The sequence below is a fragment of the Phoxinus phoxinus genome, assembly GCF_949152265.1.
Source record: "Phoxinus phoxinus genome assembly, chromosome: 5".
Classification (NCBI taxonomy): domain Eukaryota; kingdom Metazoa; phylum Chordata; class Actinopteri; order Cypriniformes; family Leuciscidae; genus Phoxinus; species Phoxinus phoxinus.
The window spans coordinates 6,587,011-6,607,688 of NC_136880.1; the positions used below are offsets into that span (position 1 = coordinate 6,587,011).

Genomic DNA, 20,678 nt, shown 5'->3' on the forward strand with positions numbered 1-20,678 from the left:
GTGTTTTTCGAAATGTTCGAATGTCCTTGAAGACAATCATGGCACCTTGGAAAAGACACTGCGTGGCAGTTTTCAAGTCAATCTGACTGATTGTTGCATAGCTATTTTTTGTGTTTTTATTTTATAGTGCCACCAAGTGGCCAGTCGCTGCGAAATATGGTCTTTAGGAACTACTATCAGGCTCTTTACAGCTCTGAATATTTAGAGAGTGCCGCAGAGAGACAAAAAGTTATCCTGGATGCTGTGGACTTTGGGTCAATGGATTTGGGCTTCATGGTATCCCTTGAAGATGACCTAAAGTCTGAGGAGCTGTCTGAGGCCATTATCAGTATGAAAGGAGGGAAGACCCCAGGACCAGATGGCATACCAATAGAGTTCTATAAAATTTTCCATCATAAATTAATTCATCCTCTCTTGGAAATGTACCAGGAATCACTTGAACATGGGGCTTTGCCTCCCTCATTGAATACTGCGGTGATCACTCTGTTGTTAAAACCTGGAAAGTCACCAACTGATTGTGTTTCATACAGACCACTTTCTCTCCTGAATAATGACTTAAAGATTCTTTGCAAAGCGACTAGAGACTAGAAATACATTTGCCAAAGCTTGTTCATATTGATCAAAACGGCTTTGTTTGGGGGAGGCATGGTTTCCATAATATTCGTAGAGTACCTAATATATTACATGAGAAATGTAATACTCGCGATAATGCACTTCTGTCATTAGACGCTGAAAAAGCTTTTGACAGAATTGAGTGGCAGTACCTGTTCAGAACTATGGATAGGATAGGGTTTGGGGATACATTTATGAAATGGGTCCGGATCCTGTATGCTAACCCTTTAGCTGAGGTATTAACAACTGGAATAACATCTGCCCCTTTCAGACTCTACAGGGGTACACACCAGGGCTGCCCGCTCTCTCCCTTGCTTTTCATCCTAGCAATTAAACCACTGGCTATGGCAATTCGTAATCATGCACATTTTTCAGGTATTACAATTGGACCCCTAAGAACATTGTATTTCATTATATGCAGAGTATATAATAATTATATTATCATCCAATCTAAAAAAAAGTCTATCCCAGCATTGCTAAATTAGATTGAAACGTGGAGAATTCTTGGGGTATAAATGTAATATTTCTAAATCCGTGTAGTTGTTCCTCAACAAAGCAGAAAGACTTCTCCCCCCAGTTCAGTCACCCTTTACAATCTCACAAGAAGGTTTTACTTATCTTGGGATCAAAATGACACCAACTGTTAATGAAATCGTATCAGCTAGTTATAGGCCCCTATCAGATTTGCCAATTGACCTGTTGAACAGATGGACAAAACTTCCTATTTCATTGATTGGCCATGTTAATATATTACAAATGCCAATCTTACCCAAATTGTTATATCTCTTCCAATCCATCCCCCTTCCCTCCACATTGTTATTTTTATGTCCTAATGAAAAAAACTTTTACAAACTTAATTTGGAACAAGAAGCGCCCTCGTCTCAGGCATTCCTTGCTCTACTTGCCCTATGATAGAGGGGTGATACGGGCAATTTCCACCAACTGGGGAACGGCTGCGGATCCACTCCGGAATGGCGGTGGAGTCAATAGGTTTCCATTAAAGGAACCGTATGTAAGAAATGTATTTCAATTAATCATAAAATGGCCCTGATATGTCAGCAGACATTAAGAAATCATGTTCATTTCAAATACTTATATCACTGACAACAGTAGTCCGGCCAGGATATTAGCATTTAAAAGTGAAGTTGCAGCGCTCAACTGATGTTGATGTTGTCATGTTGTGTTTTGGCCTGATGCGCCGCCCTCCAACTATCGACCAATCACGAAGTCGGTAGTGTTTCGCCATCCGGGTTGCCAGCTCTGCTCTAGTCTTGCCATTGGAAGCTCCTTGTAGCAGCCAACGTTCCTGCTGGGTCCTGCAGCCTATCTGGCAACCTCGAGTCAGGGGGAGGGGTAATTTGAAAGTGATTATAGTACCAGTTTTGGCCACAATCTTACGGTTCCTTTAAAGTCAATGTGTGTATTTTCACTGACTGCAGAACGGCTGCGTTCCGACTCCGTCCCAGCTCCGGCAATGCACAGCCCTCCGGAGCAAATACCCAGAGCTCCTATTTTTGCCGGATGCCAGAGAGCTCCGCAGCAATTCAGCACAGGGCAGATTGTGCGGGACAGGTTATATCGCGCGATCATACATGAATTCGCGAGATCTCGTGGGTCCTCGTGACTTCAGCTGTCAGTCATGGCCGCAGCCGTTCTGCAACAAATCCGGACCTGGTGGGTACTGACGGACAGCGGAGCTCGGAGCCGACACACAGCGGAGCCGATCCACAGCCGTTCCGCAGTTGGTGGAAATCCAGGGTTAAACCTACCAAACCTAAAATGGTACTACTGGGCAGCTCAAATTAGAGCAGCTATGTTTTATTTTGAGAAGGATTATCCTCCGACCGTGGTATCTATAGAGCCTCACTCTATCCCAATTCCTTTGAATTTATATTTGTATTCAACAGATGCTAAAAAGTTAAGTAAGTGTACTAAAAACCCATATAGTAGAAATACTATTGCAGTTTGGTTTCTCTTGCTCACCTTGGGGAATTACCACAACTCTCACACTTTTCACCAGTTTTTGGTAATGTAATTTTTCGTCCTGGTAGAGCTGATCAAGGTTTTAAAATCTGGTCAATTCAAGGTATTAGTGAGGTGTCTGATCTTTATAACGAGGGAAAATTTATGTTGTTTGAAGAAATTAGGGTACGGTTTGGAATTCCAAAATGTACATCACTTCAACCCGAATATTCCTGATATACGTTTCAAATGTAAACAAGAAATGGGAACTTTATTCCACTGTATGTGGGAATGCACTAAAGTTAATTGCTTTTGAGTTAAAATACTGAATATTTTTAGCCAAATCATTAGTAAAGCAATTAGTCTCGATCCAAAGCTGTGTATATTACATGTTTGTTCTCTGAATTCTAAAATCACCAAACATGAAAGATTATTGTTAATTCTGTTTGCTATAAGCTAAACGTGTAAAAGTATGTACTTGGAAAAAAGAAGAAAGTCCTGGCGTGTCTCAATGGATAAAGGGGATGACCTCATTGCTTTCGAAAAGATTACCAACTTTTTGAAAAAAACACTTTTTGGTCCACCTGGAAAGTGTTCTATTTTTGGAGAGATTAAATGGTGACTCGGTCCTTTGTGGAATTGATGGACATTGAGAGTATATAGACAAGTATGTTATTGCTGTATGTTTTTTTTTTTTTTTTTTTTTTTTTTTTAGTTATGTTGAAACATTTAAATGCTGTTTAAACTTGTGTGATAATTTTTGATGAATAAAATGTTGTTCAAAAACAAAAGAAAAAAGAAGACACTAACCATGTTTAAATCCCAGTTGCGCAGATGGGGAACGTTCTAGCACTGCGTTATTAGAACTACGCTATTCCATACAGTTACAAATTCAATTGGCATAATTAGCTTTTATGAATTTGTATTGAGAAACCACGAGAAACAGGTGACTAAACACTGAGAGGAAGAACCTGAAAATTCAGAAATTATTATTTGAGAATTTTACAGCATTCGCACTGTCTCGTCTATTTGTCTCCTGTTCTGGGACGGGAGTGTTGTGTTCAGCTCTGTGTTTTTCTGAATGTGTTTCTTCATCTATTTGCCTGTTGTTTTCCATTTAACTGTTTTATACCTCTGCTGTATTGCTGTGTTTTGCAGTGTGTTCATTGTCATGCTACAAGTTTTGTTTTATTCTGAATTAAGGGTCCTTTTTTCTTGACAAAATATTTTAGTTCGTCATGGATATATTTTTTTATTAGATCAGAAAACATGGTCATGTTAGAATGTGTTACATGTTACCCCACCTATGGGGCATGATGGTCTGCCCAATCACTTTAAGGGGAGAATGCTGATCCTGGGAAAATTGAACAATTACAAAAGGGTTTCACCACTTCGCGCTTGAACCCCTAAAAAACAAAAAAACAAAACATTATTATAAACCAGTAAACAAGTTGGGGAAATTATTGAACAGATACAAAAAAGCATATGCTATAAAACAACAGCATAACATAAAATGTGTTTATATGTTCATTTAACCGGAACCTTCGAAAGCACAAAAAAACAAAACAAAAAAAACCCAGCCAATAAGATTAGATCTTATACTAAATAGACAAAGTGCTTTCAAGTTTTGTGTGAAATATGCATCAGATGTAAGTAGGCAGTCAGTGGGCATACATCGTTTTTTAATGTAGTTGCTGAAAATTCCTAACACAAATTTGTTCCATAAAACTGTGTTTAGTTGGAAAATGAACTGGGATCAATAAACTACTACTACTATTACTACTAATACTCCATTGGGAGGAGGCACAACCCTTTAATATTCGATTTGAAATGTAATATGCAGCTGAAATATGTAAAATGGTGATGTATTTGAATGGCAATATCTGCATGTACATTTCTCACAGAGCCAGGTCTATTGAGTGTTGTCTACCAGAAGGGGGACCAATCCGCCTTCATAAGACGCGACAGAAGTCCAGGGCTCCGGATCCAGCGACTCCGGGATCCACACGCCAGATCTTGCCGACTTCCCGCGGATTTTAATCATGCCTCTCTGTCAGTGTTTGAGAGCAGCAGGCTGACAATGATTTCCTCCGTGATTACGCACAGGGCGCGTCCCCGCGGGGATGGGGCCCCCTCTGGAGCCGTCCTCATGGCTTTGGGGGCCTCGCTTCCATTTTCCATTATTATGTGGACTACCGGAGCGACAGCGCAGAGCGAGACCTCGCAGGTTGGTGATGAGGAGGGAGCTCGCATGTTCCTCTCTGACTCTCTCTCTCTCTCTTTTTATTTAAAAAAAAAACAAAACAGACTCAGTTCTGATTCTCAGATGAAATGAGAGATTTGACAGCCTCAATTAGTCTTTAGTTCGTGCCATTGTGAGGAAATAATTATTTCTTTTACTCGTTTTTCGCTACATTAGTTTTTTCCCCGATCATTTACAGCGCGTTTGAGGTCTGTCGTGCGCACTTATAACCGATTAAATAAAGCATGTGTATGATATTAGTTGATGGATATGGCATTTTAACTCTTCAGCTGTTTAAACAGATAGGCTACACCAGGAATTGACCAACAGCACTGTGATTTTTACCTCAGTGTGCAGTTAATGTTAAACTGAATGAGCTTTATGATCACATTGGAGATGTATATCTAGATGTGTGATCTTCGGCGGGTTTCTGTAGGATGTCGCGTCGCAAACAAGCCAAACCAAGAGCTCTGAAAGGTAAGTGATCCTCCTCCTGTATAACGCGCTTTCAAGAAAGGAAAATAGGATGTCAAACATCTTCCCACGGTATATGCATGTGTTATACAACACCGTTATTTCCACAGGCAGCGCGCGTGAACGCAAACGATTCAATGCGCGAGATTCACGAACAACTATAAAAGCCAAAGGTTTGCGTTATGGACAACTTAATGTATCTGAGTGGCTATTTACAAATGTCAGGATGAATTGGCAACGGAAAGTAGAAATGCCATTCTTCTCCGTGTTTTATGTCAGTGGGTTTCATTGCATATGTGGCGTAAGTGATGATATACGATATGGATGTTAAATTGACATGCAAGTTTGGAGTGACGCATCACGTGACTAGAGCTTACCATGAAAGTGGGCGATTACCAGTAGGATAAATATTACGACACATCGTTTGACCATTACAGCATGGACTTGATTATTACAGAGACTTCACCAAAGATTATTCTTTATGTCGCAATGGTTTTAATAACTTATGCTTGTAAACAAAATCACACACAATGGGGTGAATCAGAATTTTGTTATGAATTATTATTATTTATTTTATTTTTATTTTTATTTTAAGAATAGTTATGTCATATGTCTGTTATTTCAGACAAGTATTCTGTTTCCTGAAATTATTTTAACATTTTTAATGAGAACTATTTTAATGCTGTCTATGTTATAGTTCAACAAAGGAGTCAAAAACAAACTTGCTGGTACATTATGCATTATGCACATTATTATATCAAGTGTCTTTAGTGAGGTAACATGATAAGATCTCTGGGAAATGTTGATCTAAGTTGAATATCAAAGTTTAGTGTCTATTTGTTAATGAGAGATTTGGGGAGTATTTTTTTTTTAAATGATTATTATTGGCAAAACTGCACAGAAGGCCCCGGGTTACTTGTGGTTACTTGTGTTCTTATATTTAATTGTAAACTTATTGAAATTCATGGGGATATTATTGAATGATTTAGATGCACATTTAATCTTTGCTATTCATTGAAATCTATAGGCTCATCGAGTAAAATCAATCAATTTGAATTAACAGTGATGTTATTATGACATATCTCTTTAATGCACATATGGGGAATTAAACATATATTCACATCTTTGTATATAAGTCTCAGAATAAACGTACCCTTTAAGATGAATCTCTTTGACCTGGATTCTGCCATTGGTTAGGTTCGGGTTTTCAACTGAATTGGCAAAATTTAAATGTAATTTAATAGTCGATTTAAAAGTAAATGCACATTGTTCTTAAAGGGGATTCTTCCCTCATCTTACCCCGCTGACAGTTAATGATAATTGGTTACACTTTATTTTAAAGTGTCAGTATTACAGTGTATGTAAAATTGTACTGAGTAATAATATTTAATGTACTTAGGATTAGGGTTTGGTTGAGGGTTAGTTGTATGTAATTTTTAAAAAATATAATTTGTAGTTATTACTGCAGTAACATGTAACGTGCATCAATGGCACTGTAAAATAAAGTGTTACCTAATAATCTGATACAAAACTTGAACATGTTTGTTATGCTGTAAATGCATCTACTTCTGTAACTAACTACAGCTGTTCTTCATTTCTGCACTGACATCTATAATAACACTGTCAATACTGCTACCTCTTACCTCACAGCATTAAACCTGTCCTAACCTGACCCTATCCTCCTCAACAACAGCACATGGGAGGTCAGCGCACTCTATATGCTTATGGTACTAGTTAAAGACACTAATATTAAGTGGGGCCTTATATATTGGATTGTTTTAACCGTTAGCATGTCTGTGTAAAGTACGTATTGTTGACATTTACATCAATTAAGTCATAAACATGTATTAGATGTTTATAGATTCTGAACTGAATAAAAAAACATTGGTCAACAGTTGGTTAGGTGTCTCAGCAAATAATAATAATTACGGTTATGTACAGTGTGTACTGTGTTGATGTATTGTGACACACGTGCTGCTATGATGAGGATACGGGTCAGGTTAGGACCGGTTTCAGGGTTGGTTAAGGGCTACAACCACAGTGTAATTATAGTACAGTTGTATTTACAAGCTTTTTTTTAATAGTAAAATGTAAAAACATGTACACAATAAGTGCATTGTATCAAATGATTAATTTAAATGTTAGTACATACTAGTAGTTAAAGACACGTAATATAAAGTGATGAATTCTGATTAATATAGCTACTTGAATATAGCTACCTTTTTGCAACTATACACACACATTTAGCATTTTTATCCAAAACAACTTTGCGTTCAAGATCTACATTTTATCAATACATTAATTCCTTGGTAATTTCACGCAGTGTGTTGGTGTTGCTGGTGCCATGCTCTGCTCTGCTGTAAAGAAAACAGTGTGTGTGTGTGTGTGTGTGTGTGTGTGTGTGTGTGTGTGTGTGTGTGTGTGTGTGTGTGATGCACTGAGGTCAGTGGGCACTGCTGTGACATCTTCTGAAGGTGGATTAAATACGGATGAGTCGTGTGTTTGATCTTGGGGAAGAGACTTCATATATACATTTTTTTCTTTTTTTGCAAAAGGCCATTTTAATATATAATGTGCTGAACAAGGGTGACAGCGTTATTGCTTAAGGGAATAAATGTCCACAGGCCAAAGACATACATCATCCGCTCGTATGCAAACACTTTCTCCTCTCATGCTGACATTTACTCAGAGCTGCCCATCTGCATCACACACACACACACACACACACACACACACACACACACACACACACACACACACACACACACACACACACACACACTCAGTCTTCTGCGGTGTTTTGCAGGATGTGTCTGAGACGGGGCTCCTGATGGCTATAAACGAGAGTGCCTTTATTTCTGTAGATTAATGGATGCTTGTTTGTTGAGGAGCATTTTATATAAAATACCAGCTCTACAATTGTTCACATATCATGCAAATATTTTGACTGTATTAGATTACTGATCATGGCTTTCTGTCTGATAAATGGACATAATTTGTAATCTTTTCAGAAATCTCTGAACATCTTAAGTGTTTGGCTGTTGTACATGGCCATGTCTTACTAATACATTATTTTATGCAAACATTATATACGTAACACAAGGGATAATCCACGGTTATGTGTGCATTACACAGTTTTAGAAAGAACCACCCAAAGTGTATTAAAGTCGCGTAATGCACCGCTAGCCGTGGATTATGCTGCTTATACCATGATTACTGGCCAACAGTGACAAGTTAAAGCTGACATTGAGGTTTGCAGTGCAAAATGTGACTTTTATATAGACAGTTATTTTTGTCAGCTTTGACTCATTCTTTAAAGGGTAACTGTCGCCAAAATTGAACCTAGGCTCTTTTTGTTCATCTACCCGAGTCAAACTTTCACGTAAAAGCATAATTATAATGGAAACAGACCATAGTTTTATTTATAATTGTATAATTATTTTATTTATTGGCAATGTCTAACTTACATTCTTCAATTTTGTATTGTGTGTACAGTTCTTTGCCATTTGCCATTGGATAATACAACAGCCAATGGTATTGAAGGCATTCCAGTTGACAAACATAGTGAATGTTCATAGATGTAGTTTTACTGTTAGTGGTCCGTGATGAAACGCTCATTAACTTTTGATGTTACATTAAAATATGATGAATATCATTATCATGGTCTTTTGCAGTCTAAAATAATATGGAAAATATGATCACATTTTAATTCATAAACGATGATGGTCTTGCTTTATAGCTGTGTTGTGCTGTTGTGACCCTCCTCACACATCTATAAACCTAAAAAATTTATACTATGAGATTAAGATATTGAAGTATTTTTTTCTCCCTTAATGAAAATAAATCACACACATTTATGGATCATACAGTATATATTTTAAGAACAGTACTTTGTCAAGAAGACTCTTAATTTCATGCAAATGCTCATTTTATTTCCTTTATCAAACGAATTCACCCCACAGTCGTATAGAAGTACGTTAAAGTATAAAGTAAAAAGTTTTTATAGAAGCAGTTGGTTCAGTATTTCCTAATATATTCAGAAATACAGTAAAAATGCAATTCACACACACACAATGGCCCTCATTTCTGAAAAGTGCGTACACCAAATTTCCAGCGTACACCTGGCGTACACCCAAAACCACAGTGACTTTGCGATTTATCAATATGGACGTTGGCGTACGGCACGCTCAAATCCTACGCCAGCTCAGGAGGTGGTGTACATGTACGCACGTTTTGAGTTAGTGCTGAAATGTGCAGAAAAACAATTCCTAACACCACAAAACGCACTGACAAACTAAAGATATGATATATTATGACCCACTGTAAAAAAACAACAACATAGAAATGTTGAATAAACATTTCACTGAATAAACACATTCAGTGTTTATTTTTGTGAGTTAAGCCCGGCAGGTGCGCACGGACTGGGTTCAGCAATGAAAGGCTTTCAATGACCAAAAAATAATTCAGACTGACAAAATAATTAAAATGACATTCTTCTTCTTTTAAATAATAATAATAATACAAATAATAATAATAACAATAACAACGACATTCTTCTTCTAAATAACAATAAGTGTCATTAATAATCAAAATCATAATACTAATAAGAAGAACATTACAAATTGTCATGCAATTATTCCCATCATCATCATCACTATTGTACACCTCCATCACATGTGACGTCATGCGAAATTCAACGCTAATAGTTTCAAAACACGTGCTGTAAAATAATGCATTGTGATAGGTAATTTGCTCAACCAACCAGCGATTTAAACTGGATTTCCGCCGGAGAAGTTTCTCCTCTTTGCCGTCTTCCGTGTGTCCATGGTGTAAAATGAGGGCGTGGGGGAGGCGGAGATGTGAATATATAGGGGCGTGTTAATCTAATGATGATCGTTTTCAGCCGCGGCATTTATCGAGAGGCAGGTATTGCGTACACCTGAATTTCAAAGGTACGCACAGCTTCATAAATCAGACGGTGAGAGGAGTGTAAGCATAATCTTACGCCAACATATACGCCCGTTTCAACGCAAGATTGATAAATGAGGGCCAATGACTTGAATACATCACAAATCAAAAATCATTAAAAAAAACTATTTAAAGAAAATTCTTGTCAAGAAAACATAAGAAAATTGGTGTAATAATTTATTATTATTTCTTAGATAAAACATTTTAACACGACTGCTTCACTACTTATTAATATTCTCAAGTCAATCTCTGAAAATATTATAAAATTCTTAAAATACTTCCCCTAATGCATTTGTGGTAGAACATAAGCCAAACTACTGTAGAATAATTATTGCACAATATCTTTTCCATTATAAAGGCTACCTGGAGTACATCAAAAAGTGCAGTACAAACAATGGCCACAGCAGAAAAATACGCTTGTCTTGTGTGCGAGTCCTTAATACAGTGACCACACACACAGTTCAGATATTTACGGGAGCGAACCGCAACCGAACACACACCTGTACATGTTCAGGAGGTTTCGGATGAAGTCACAGCTCGATTTGACTCTTGTCGTGTCAAAAGTGATACGACTTCAGTTTTATAGACGACATCATCTCTGATGTGACTTTGGTCACTGTCGCTATGGTTACTAGTAAGAGAACACGGGCTTGACTCCTGTTGCACGTTCATACAGACCGTATTCGAGACGCTACTGTAATTTTCTGTTTGAACGGGACATTGTGAGACTCACACCTGGTAGTAAATGTTGTCAATCCCAAAAACTGACCGTAGCCAATATGTCTAAGTAGAGATCATTATTTAAAACATGTATTTTAGTACAAATGAACAATTACTTATTGTTTTACCCAGCATTTTCATGCAATATTTCAAAATTGACTTAAAACATGTAGATTTCCCCTGTCATTTTATTGTACAATTTGTGCTGCTGGGTTTACATCTAGAAGGTTTTGTCACAGTCGAGGCAGAAAGGGGTAACTCGTCACTTTCTTACATGGATAAAATAGTTCACGTTTAGGTGAAATTAACATTTTAAGGTACACTTTATGGCGCTTTTCCATTACCAGTACCAGCTCAACTCGCCTCGGCTCGCTTTTCGCTCCGTTTTCCATTGCAGATAGTACCTCCACAATAGTACCTGGTCATCATAGCGACGCGACACACACCCGCTACCCACACACACACAGGACAATGGAGGAAATTGAGTGTATGCTGTTTTACATAATATTAGTAATGGGTATATCACGCAATCTCTGGCAAAACTATTTAAAAATGTCGGGGTTATTCAGGATACTCCGTCTGGCGCGTGCAATGATGACGCAGTGAATAGTGACGATTCTGACCAATCAGCAGTCTGCCGTGTGTCACGTCACATTTTAGCTCGCCTCGGCTCGCTCAGAACCTCGCCGAAGGTGATACGAAAAAAAGTATCTGGAAGCAGGTACCGGTACAACTTTTACACAGTGGAAAACCAAACAGAGTCGAGGCGAGCCGAGGCGAGCTGGTACGGTTTAGTGGAACAGCGCCATATGTATGGCAGAGGTTAGTTGTCACAATGAGTGAGAATGGTTTACATGGAGCCGCTAAATCTCTGGGGAATCTCCCGATTAAACAAATGCCGAACAGAGGAGGGTGTGCTGGAAAAAAGAGAACGTGACAGAGCTCGTAATAAAACAAGAACCAACATTGGCTTGGCTTTAGGAGATGGAGAGAACTGAGGGATTTGAAATGTTGTAAAAAAGCGTTTCTGAGATGATCAGGACTCAACAGGAGAGAAAGGTGTTTTATTGAACAGATTAATGTCCATATGTAGCTTGTAAAGCATTATCTATTGTGAAGATAATTTCATTATGATTAATGTAGCGCTGTGCTGGAATTTATTTTCAAGTAAGTACTGTGCCTATTAGTGGATAAAGCTACAGTGCCGTCTTCAGATACTCCGCTTGAGATCCTGTCTGGTAATATTTCTTAAGGCTAGTAGTCAATGTTTTATGAGCAGTAGGATAGTCTCTCTTTTGTTAGTTATGAGAAAGAACCATATTCATCCTCACAGTCACGCAGAACCAAAGCACAACCAAAACAATGCTCTTCAGCAAAATGCATGCAGTTAGGTTTAAAAAAAGTTGCCTTTCAATGTGACACTGCTTTCTTTTAAAGCTGGATTAAGGAAGACACTTCAAAGTAGGGTAGGCAATTTTTGGAGAAGTTAGCAATAGCGTGAGAAGGCATAAGATCATAGAAGACGTATAAACGTATAAATACTTTTAGGCCACTTAACTTAGTGATTGCTCTCAGGGTGTGAAGAGACTTTGAACCAGCATAACAAAAACATTTCTGGAACAAATCGCCTACCCTGCCTTTAATACTTAAAGATCTGGGATGCACCGGTAGTTTGAAATAAGACTGAGCCAAAGAGTATGAATATAATTCCCTCAGCTCCAGTCTGTCAGTCTGAAATACACTGACTCTTCAGTACAACTCCACAGGAGGACCGACTGGTGTTGCTTTTCATCCATATCTGCTAAATGGCAAAGCAACTCAGTTAAATGAATATTTTTGCATTTAGATGATCTTGGTTTTGGATCATTTGACTGATGTTCGGTGCATCTTTGTGCCTGACCAGAAAGCCTTCCTTTTGCTTCTCTATTGTGTGTAATGGAGGACTTTTTGTTCTGCACTCACTGTCAGTCAGTGCCAGCAAGCAGCGGGGAGGTCCCGTCAGGCGTCCCGTTCCTCTGTGCCAGGGAATGAAAGTGCAGATAGTGGAGGTATAATGGAGACCGCAGGGGTAGAGCTGAAGTCTCCTCGCAGAAAGCTTCATTTCTCGTGAAGCAGGTGGGAGTCTTTGTTCTCCTCCTGCTCATAAAATACATTTAGTTCTGTACACCTGGCATACAGGAGGAACAGTTTCGGTTTAATGGGTAGAGAATGAGGCTGTAATGAAGTGGCACACACATTTTGCAGCACAAACTCTGTGGATGGCAGACATTGGTACCTGTAAAAAGCACTTTATTGGCATTTAAAGAAGATCCTTTTTGTGTAGGTTACACATTCGCTGGAAAGTTGCCATTTGTACAAAAAAAAGAAAGGATTTGTTTTTAGAAATCATATCAAACCAAAATACTGTAGCCATCAGTGGAGAAGCACCGGAGGGGGTTGCGTCCTCATCAATATTAATGGTCAACAAATATGGATTTTTCTGCTTTCTGCAATGGGCTTTAAAGGACATCAGCTAATAGTCAAATTCTCGTTCTCTGTGACAAGAGCAACAGAGCCACTGGCAGTCTGCTATTTTAAACGGTTATGCTTCATTCTTTCAGCATTGACAACTCTGTGGTGAGTGATTTACATACAGTTGGAGGTTTGATATAAAGTAGAATAAAAGTGGAGTTTAAAAATCTAAATCAGCTGATGTAAAGGTAAGTAGTAAAGGTTTAACGCATTAGTTAACTTTCAAAAAATGTTTTGCTGATCATTTACATCCAAGATGTCCATGTCTTTCTTTCTTTAGTCGAAAAGAAATGACGGTTTTTGAGGAAAACATTCCAGGATTTTTCTCCATATAATGGACTTCAATGGCAACCAACGGTTTGAAGGTCCAAATGTCCGTCTCAATCATGGGCCTCAATGCAGCTTCAAAGGGTCTACACGTTCCCAGTCGAGAAATAAGGGTCTTATCTAGCGAAACGATCTGTCATTTTTTTAAAAATTTAAAATGATATGCTTTTTAACCACAAATGCCCGTCTTGTAATATCTCTGAGATGCCCCACGTATTACGTCATCACGTTGGAAAGGTCACGCAAGACGTAGTCGGAAGTACCAACTCAGTGTTTACAAGTATGATGTATGTATGTTGAATTACACATTTGTGGTTAAAAAGTATATCATTTTTATTTATTTTTAGAAAATGACCAATCGTTTCGCTAGATAAGACCCTAATTTCTCGACTGGGATCGTATCGAGACTCTGAAGCTGCGTGTGTTCCTCATAAACCTTTATTTCTTTTCGACCGAAGAAAGAAAGACGTGGACATCTTGGATGACATGGGGGTGAGTAAATCATCAGCAAAACATTTTTTGAAAGTGAACCAATCCTTTAAATGTCTGAGATCTTCCGTAACCCTTCAAAGCAATATAAGGAAACTACATGGTTCCATTTAAGGCCAAATAGTAAGTAACCCAATTACTGGTTAAAATAAAAAAAATCGATGTGTAAGAATTGTGCTGTATTAAACACTAATAATGCAGATAACACGCACTCCATTGTTGCTTTATGGTTGTTTAAGGTCAAGAAACGTATTATAATTCATGGGTGTCCAAACTCAGTCCTGTAGGGCCGCTGTCCTGCACAGTCTGGTCTAGAAGTATGGCATCTTTTTTACACAAATGCTAAAGAAACATAGCAATAAATAAATGTTCCAATGTCGCTTTATGATTTTTCCCTTTTATGGCTAAAACAAACTCCAAACAGAGGAGAGTCTGCTGGCGAAAAGAGAAATGTGACAGAGCTCGTAATAAAACAAGAACCAACATTGGCTTGGCTTTTGTGGAGATTGCGAGAATCTCCCTTGTGGAGATTTGAAATGTTGTATAAGTGGTTCAATCTCTTAAACCTAGTAGTGAATGTTCAAGTGTAGCTTCTTCATTTATTCCTCAAAGATCTCTCTTTATCCCAGATTGCATATTCTTGATCTTATAATGGAAGATTAGAGTGAATGTGTCCCATAGTCGTCTCTACCAAATTTCTGTAGTCCGTACCAATTACACTGACATTTCATAATACCTATTCCGATACCACAGCAAAAATAAAAAGCCTTTTAACATTGTTCAATTAAATGCACTTTGCTTCAATAAAAGTAAAAAAAAAAAAATATATATATATATATAACTGGAAGCAATAGACAAAAAAGCACTGTAATGTTCATTCACTTTAGATTAAATTAGATTAAAGCTACAAGAACAATGAGTGTTTTTTCCTTTCTTATTAGTATTCTTATTAGTAACTTAACTGACATTTACACTTCAAGAGTTTTTTGAAGTGTGTATCCGTGTGTTTTTCAGCTAATTGACCTTTCCAGTTGAAAATGCGAGAATGAAACTAGCAGCAGCAGTTGTTAAATGTATCAGCATTTTACTGAATTTTAATGCAATGAATTTAACTAGCTCATAAAGTTTAGATATAAGATGCCAGCACTCCCAGAGATCACCATCACTTTTCAAACGTCCATTACGAGGACACGTTATGGCTCAACGTGTCCCTGATCTTATTTTTTATTTGTAGGCTATATGCGTGCTATGAAAGCCAGCCCAGATGGATAATGTATTTGTGAATGTGATTTGCACATGGTAGTGCAGCAGAGCTCTTTGTGCTGGCATATGGGTGTGTGAGGTGTGGTGCTTGAGTAGATGAATGCCTCCTGTCATGTGTGTGGCGTTCAGCGGCGCTGAGCAGTATTCAGGTCATGACTGAGTCCAGCGGATCTGCTGCTTCATTTGTCTCATGTAAAGGTCAGCTCTCGTGTGTGTTTATTTTAAAGCTCATATGGATGATGGTACCTGGAGCCTGTCAACCGTTAGCGAGCCATGTAGCGCTGGCGGGAAGACATAAATACAGTACAACGGATGGCCAAACTGATATTTCATGTGTGAAAGTTGTTTCTTTCAAATATTCTCTCTCATCTGAGAGATTTTAGAAAACAGTTCTGACTTTGTTTACATGCCCCTAGCAGAAAATGCATGCTAATAATTTTAACGAAATAAGGGGGATCATAAAAACGGCATGCTATTTTGTTTAGTACGGTCCTGAATAAGCTGTTTCACAGATGTTTACACACTGTGTTGTCCACAAGACAAAATAATAACTGAAATTACACAAATCAACAAATGTTGCAAAAGTTTACACCCCCTAGCTCTTAATGCGTTGTGTTGCCATTATGACCCCTGTAATTTTGATACAATTATTAAGACAAGGTACATATATAACCTTATGAACAGAACTGTCAACAAAAAAGGTGAAATTTACAGAAATAAATAACTTTTGGCTTAAGCTATTAGAATTGTAGATTAATTATACTTTTGGTTTATAAAACACTGTGCAGAAATTATTTTTTAATTAAAAGTTTCCCTACATTACATTATTTTTAATTTGCCGTCCTTTCTGGAGATTTGCATACACAGTAGCCTATGTATGTTAGTACAGTTTAACATGGATAGTGCGCACATACTTGCGCACACGTACGTTTAAAGTCACCATGAATTCAAATTGGACAATTCTTGATTTTATGAAATATTGCAGTGTTTATTGTAAAAGATTTATCCATGCACAAATATTTAGATAAATTCATGTTTCTGGTAATCTTGAATCAGAATAACTTCTCCTCCCTCTTGTAGCTCATCTCTTCTCTGATGATGAGTGCGGGGCAACCTGTCAATCACATGAGATCAGCCAATAGCAAACCACCAAACATCCAATCAAGCCCCGTCCTACATTTTACTCAGAAATGCATCACAATAGAGAAGAAAAGACGATCACAACTTTCATTTCATGCTGACTTTGAAAATAGTTGTTATTATTGCTGTCCTGATGTGTGATACTGTCTGTAATGTCCTGTTTTCCTCACATTTACAACCAAAGCGATGGAAATATTATCAAAGTAAAGAAACCAACAGAAGCAAATTACGGAGGGAGACGGCAGCATCATTACTGGCTCTACACAGTATTATGTGTCTTCATAAATGAACAAAACAGATAAATGATGGATAGAAAAGTAAAGTATGCCATTCTTCTCACAAAAAGTATTCATTAATGTTCAGTTGCTGTGCAATATCGTAACCATGACCTGATTCTGCTCCATCAGGTCACTTGCTTTACTTTATACGTGACAGTCCTGCAATGGATGTTGTTCATATCATCTGTGGAAACCTATATATAAAAAATAGTGTGAAAAGTAATTTCCTCTAGTCATCCTAGCATTGGGAGAACAAGTCTTCTGGTGCTGCCATTGAGCTGACTGAGGAAAAATGCAAAGTGTACATGGAGTTTGGTGATAATGTGCAATAAGCAACAGCATGTGAGTGAATCGTCTGTTGTGTTGCTGAGATCAGCCGTCTCATTACAACCGTCTCTATCTTACTCTTATAAAACTGCATTCTTTACTGCGCTGGCCCTTGCTATTCTTTGGATGAGAATATGAGTCAAGGAGTGCATTAGACTGTGTGTGTGTGTGTGTGTTAGAGAGCTACGACAGTTCAGAGAAAGAAGATCGATATCCAGAATGAACTTGTGCTGCTGGAGGAATTAGAGAAAGGAGGGAGAAGAGAAATCACTTCAATTCATGGCATTTGCTGTATTGATGAAGCTGCATGCACGTTTCAAGATCTGTCCGTTAGGCTATTTCTTAGGAATATATATTTGCATTTTATATTTTCTCTGCTTTGGGATCCCTTGTTTATTAGACTATCAACCGAAGAGTGGCCAGTTTCTCCTATGGCCAGGACAGGACAGTGTCGGGTGAGACAGTGCTGCGCTTTAGAAACCGTGAAGTGAGACTTTATGGCATGCTATACAAGGAGAACCAAGGAGATCGTCTAAATACTTTATGATGTTTCCTGCAATGCTCTCTTTCTACAGTGCTTTGTGTGGCGGCTCGTGTGTATTCCAGGAGAGCGGTCAAATCCTCAAACGCTGGGTTATTGATCTGTCTCACTGCAGTGCACATCCATGCCAGCGTCTCTGGAGGATTCACTTGCACAAGGATTGTTAATGTTCAATCTTAAAATAACAGCTATAGGTGCAGCTCATCTCTCAGCGAGTTCATTCGCGGAGCGCTTATGCTTCAAATGAACTGTTGTGTAGTATAAACTTCCTTAGTCTGTTGTGTAGTATAAAGGTCTTTAGTATTTCTATGTTTTTTTACATACAATATGGTTCTACCACATGCACATTTACTTTCATATTCTTGCATATACCGTTAATGACTGATAAAACACACATCTCCGACATTCACTGGTGAAAAAACCTCTTTACTCATTTTGAGCTTGATTTTGGAAGCTGTAGTACTAACTTTGACCACATGGTGTTTCATTATTTTAAAAATACAGGGTTTCATTTTTTTAATTTCCTGAATAGTAGTGGTTTTTCACTAACCTCCAATTTTCACTGGTTTCAAAACGCACACCACGCTAAATATTATCTGCAATTTTCCCTTAAATGTAAAAAGCATAACGGTTGGTCACATATCCTCGGAAAAAATCCTGAGATGCAAAAGCTAATGCAGCGACTCTGACAACTGAGCATTTCACGCTGGATGTGTCAACGTCACATTTGCAGAGGCTATAGCCTACTATTTGAATTCCTTATTGATTGACTGCCAAATTAAAATATTAAACAGAACGATAGAACAATGTTATTAACCGGTTAATGATCATAAAAAAAAAAAAAAAAAATTCAGTTCAAAACGATTTAACGTGATTTTAGTTTTTGTTTATGTTCCTGTTAAAACATTGTTAGTTTATGTTTGTTCCTTGAAGCAGTTCAGAGTCCTGATGAAGATTCAGTGGCTTTGTCTCCTGGATCAGCTCTACTTTAAGCACGTTAATCTACACGTTATGAATCCTGGAGTATGATGTACGAGGGAAACCCCAGTATGGGTTAGGGTTAGGGCATTACAGCAGATGCCATGGTATAAAGTTAAGGAATCTAAGCAATCGAGAGAGATAACTTTATAATCTCCTTTGCGCTAGTGTGTAGCCTACACGGGAAAAGTAACCATAAGATGTTGAATGAAATGTAAAGCTTTTCCGCATATATCCTGGCGATTACAATCATAGTAAATACTTACCGCTTTTCACTCAAGTTCTGTAAATCAGTTTTTGTGAATGAATGACTGTCTGTAACTGTTGCTCTGGTCTTCAACACACGCGTGCACCTCCTGCTGGTGAGGCCGGCTTACAGCAGGTGCAGATTATCAATCGGTACTCTACTGCTAGTCCTGCTTTTCCCAGATGTGCAATGTTGAATTTTCTGTCGAACCCATGAATTTGTGGAAGTGAATTTGCAAAGCGAAATAATATGGACCTAAAATTTTACATTATTGGTGGTATTTTTAAATAGACCGAATTTCTGGGATGTGAAGTCTGCAAGGCGAATACGGATTATTGAATTTTTAAAAATGAAAGTGTGTGTGAAATGTTTTGAATTTAAATATTCACAGCTTAAATATACAACCATGTTGAATTTCAGCCCCAAGCACTGATACAATGCATGCACTATTGATGCAATGGATTTTTTTTTTTCATTAGTGCAACAAGCTTTTTTTGTTTGTTTCAAATACATTTGTCATTATTTTCCTTCCATATCAAAACTAGTAAGTTCGACCTGCTTTGAGTGACCGGGCAAATCTGTTTGGCAGCCATTTACTGGCTGATGCTAGACTGTGCAATTTGTGTTCCTAAGATTCCCACATGCCAGGCAATTTTTCTAAAATGAACAGTTCTCTGAGGACAAAATGGAGCCCATAAGTTCAGTGGTTTCTCCATTATAGACAAAGCTTTGAGGTACTTTAAATGGGTACGTACACTGAAGTTCCTTGAGTACAATAAGTAATCTCAGAATAATGTTGAGGAACGGGGATATTCGCGTCCGGGTCCTGATCACCTCTTCTGCAGCTGATAATACATTATGTCCTAAGTAATCTACATGGTCTATTCAATAGAGGACCCCGTCCTGCAGTTTATTTCCAACCATGCTCTCAGAGCTTAAATCTAATGCAGCCAATCAAACACCAGCTTTGTGAACACCTCTTCCTCAATACGTTACGTCCATTACTTTAACAAGAATGCATTGTTCTGGTCAAGGGCCAATCCATGACAATTTGTCTGCCACAGTGTTTCTGGTAGATAAAATTACCTTCAATTACCTGGCGGCAAGTGTTAATTTCCCACCCTGGTCCTACTGAAAAAGAAATCAATGTTTTTTTTTTGCTAATAAAAAGTAATGCAAGTTATCAATACAATCACTGCTTGAGCAAAAAGATCTCTATTATCTCTGAGAATCTCTGCTTGTCTTCTGGAATAATGTGAGAACAGATCTCAAGCTCTTGATGACCATCTCTGGTGTGCTTGATCCCTCAGATCCAGACGCTGTTGCTGAGACTGAGTCGAAGGATGAAGGAGATGGCCATCTGAGGAGCCAGATCTGTCCCGAGGAGGAGGAAGAGGAGGAGGAAGAGCAGGCGTTTGAGCCCCTGAGCACTCTCACGCCACACAAGACTCTCCAGTGCCACCTCACAGGTAAATGAGGATTCAATTAGACACGCACCATCACTTTAGGCTCTGTACAATTGCTCAATGATAAGAGAAAGGGATTACAGACAAAATTTTTATAAGAGAACTGCATTATGAACCACACTCAGGTCACCAG

The 20,678-nt window shown here is 38.2% G+C and overlaps 1 protein-coding gene across 2 annotated transcripts in view; it reads left to right on the forward strand.

Moving 5' to 3' along the window:
- The first annotated feature begins 4,753 nt into the window (after positions 1 to 4,753).
- The window catches only part of LOC306998501 (zinc finger protein 521), an 89,615-nt gene continuing 73,690 nt past the window's right edge, over positions 4,754 to 20,678 (forward strand). For both annotated transcript variants that reach the window (XM_079612650.1, XM_079612651.1), the window contains exons 1-2: positions 4,754 to 5,293; positions 20,390 to 20,548. In XM_079612650.1, the coding sequence (XP_079468776.1) occupies positions 5,254 to 5,293; positions 20,390 to 20,548 (199 nt within the window). In that variant the 5' untranslated portion in view covers positions 4,754 to 5,253. The remainder of the gene's footprint in view (positions 5,294 to 20,389; positions 20,549 to 20,678) is intronic.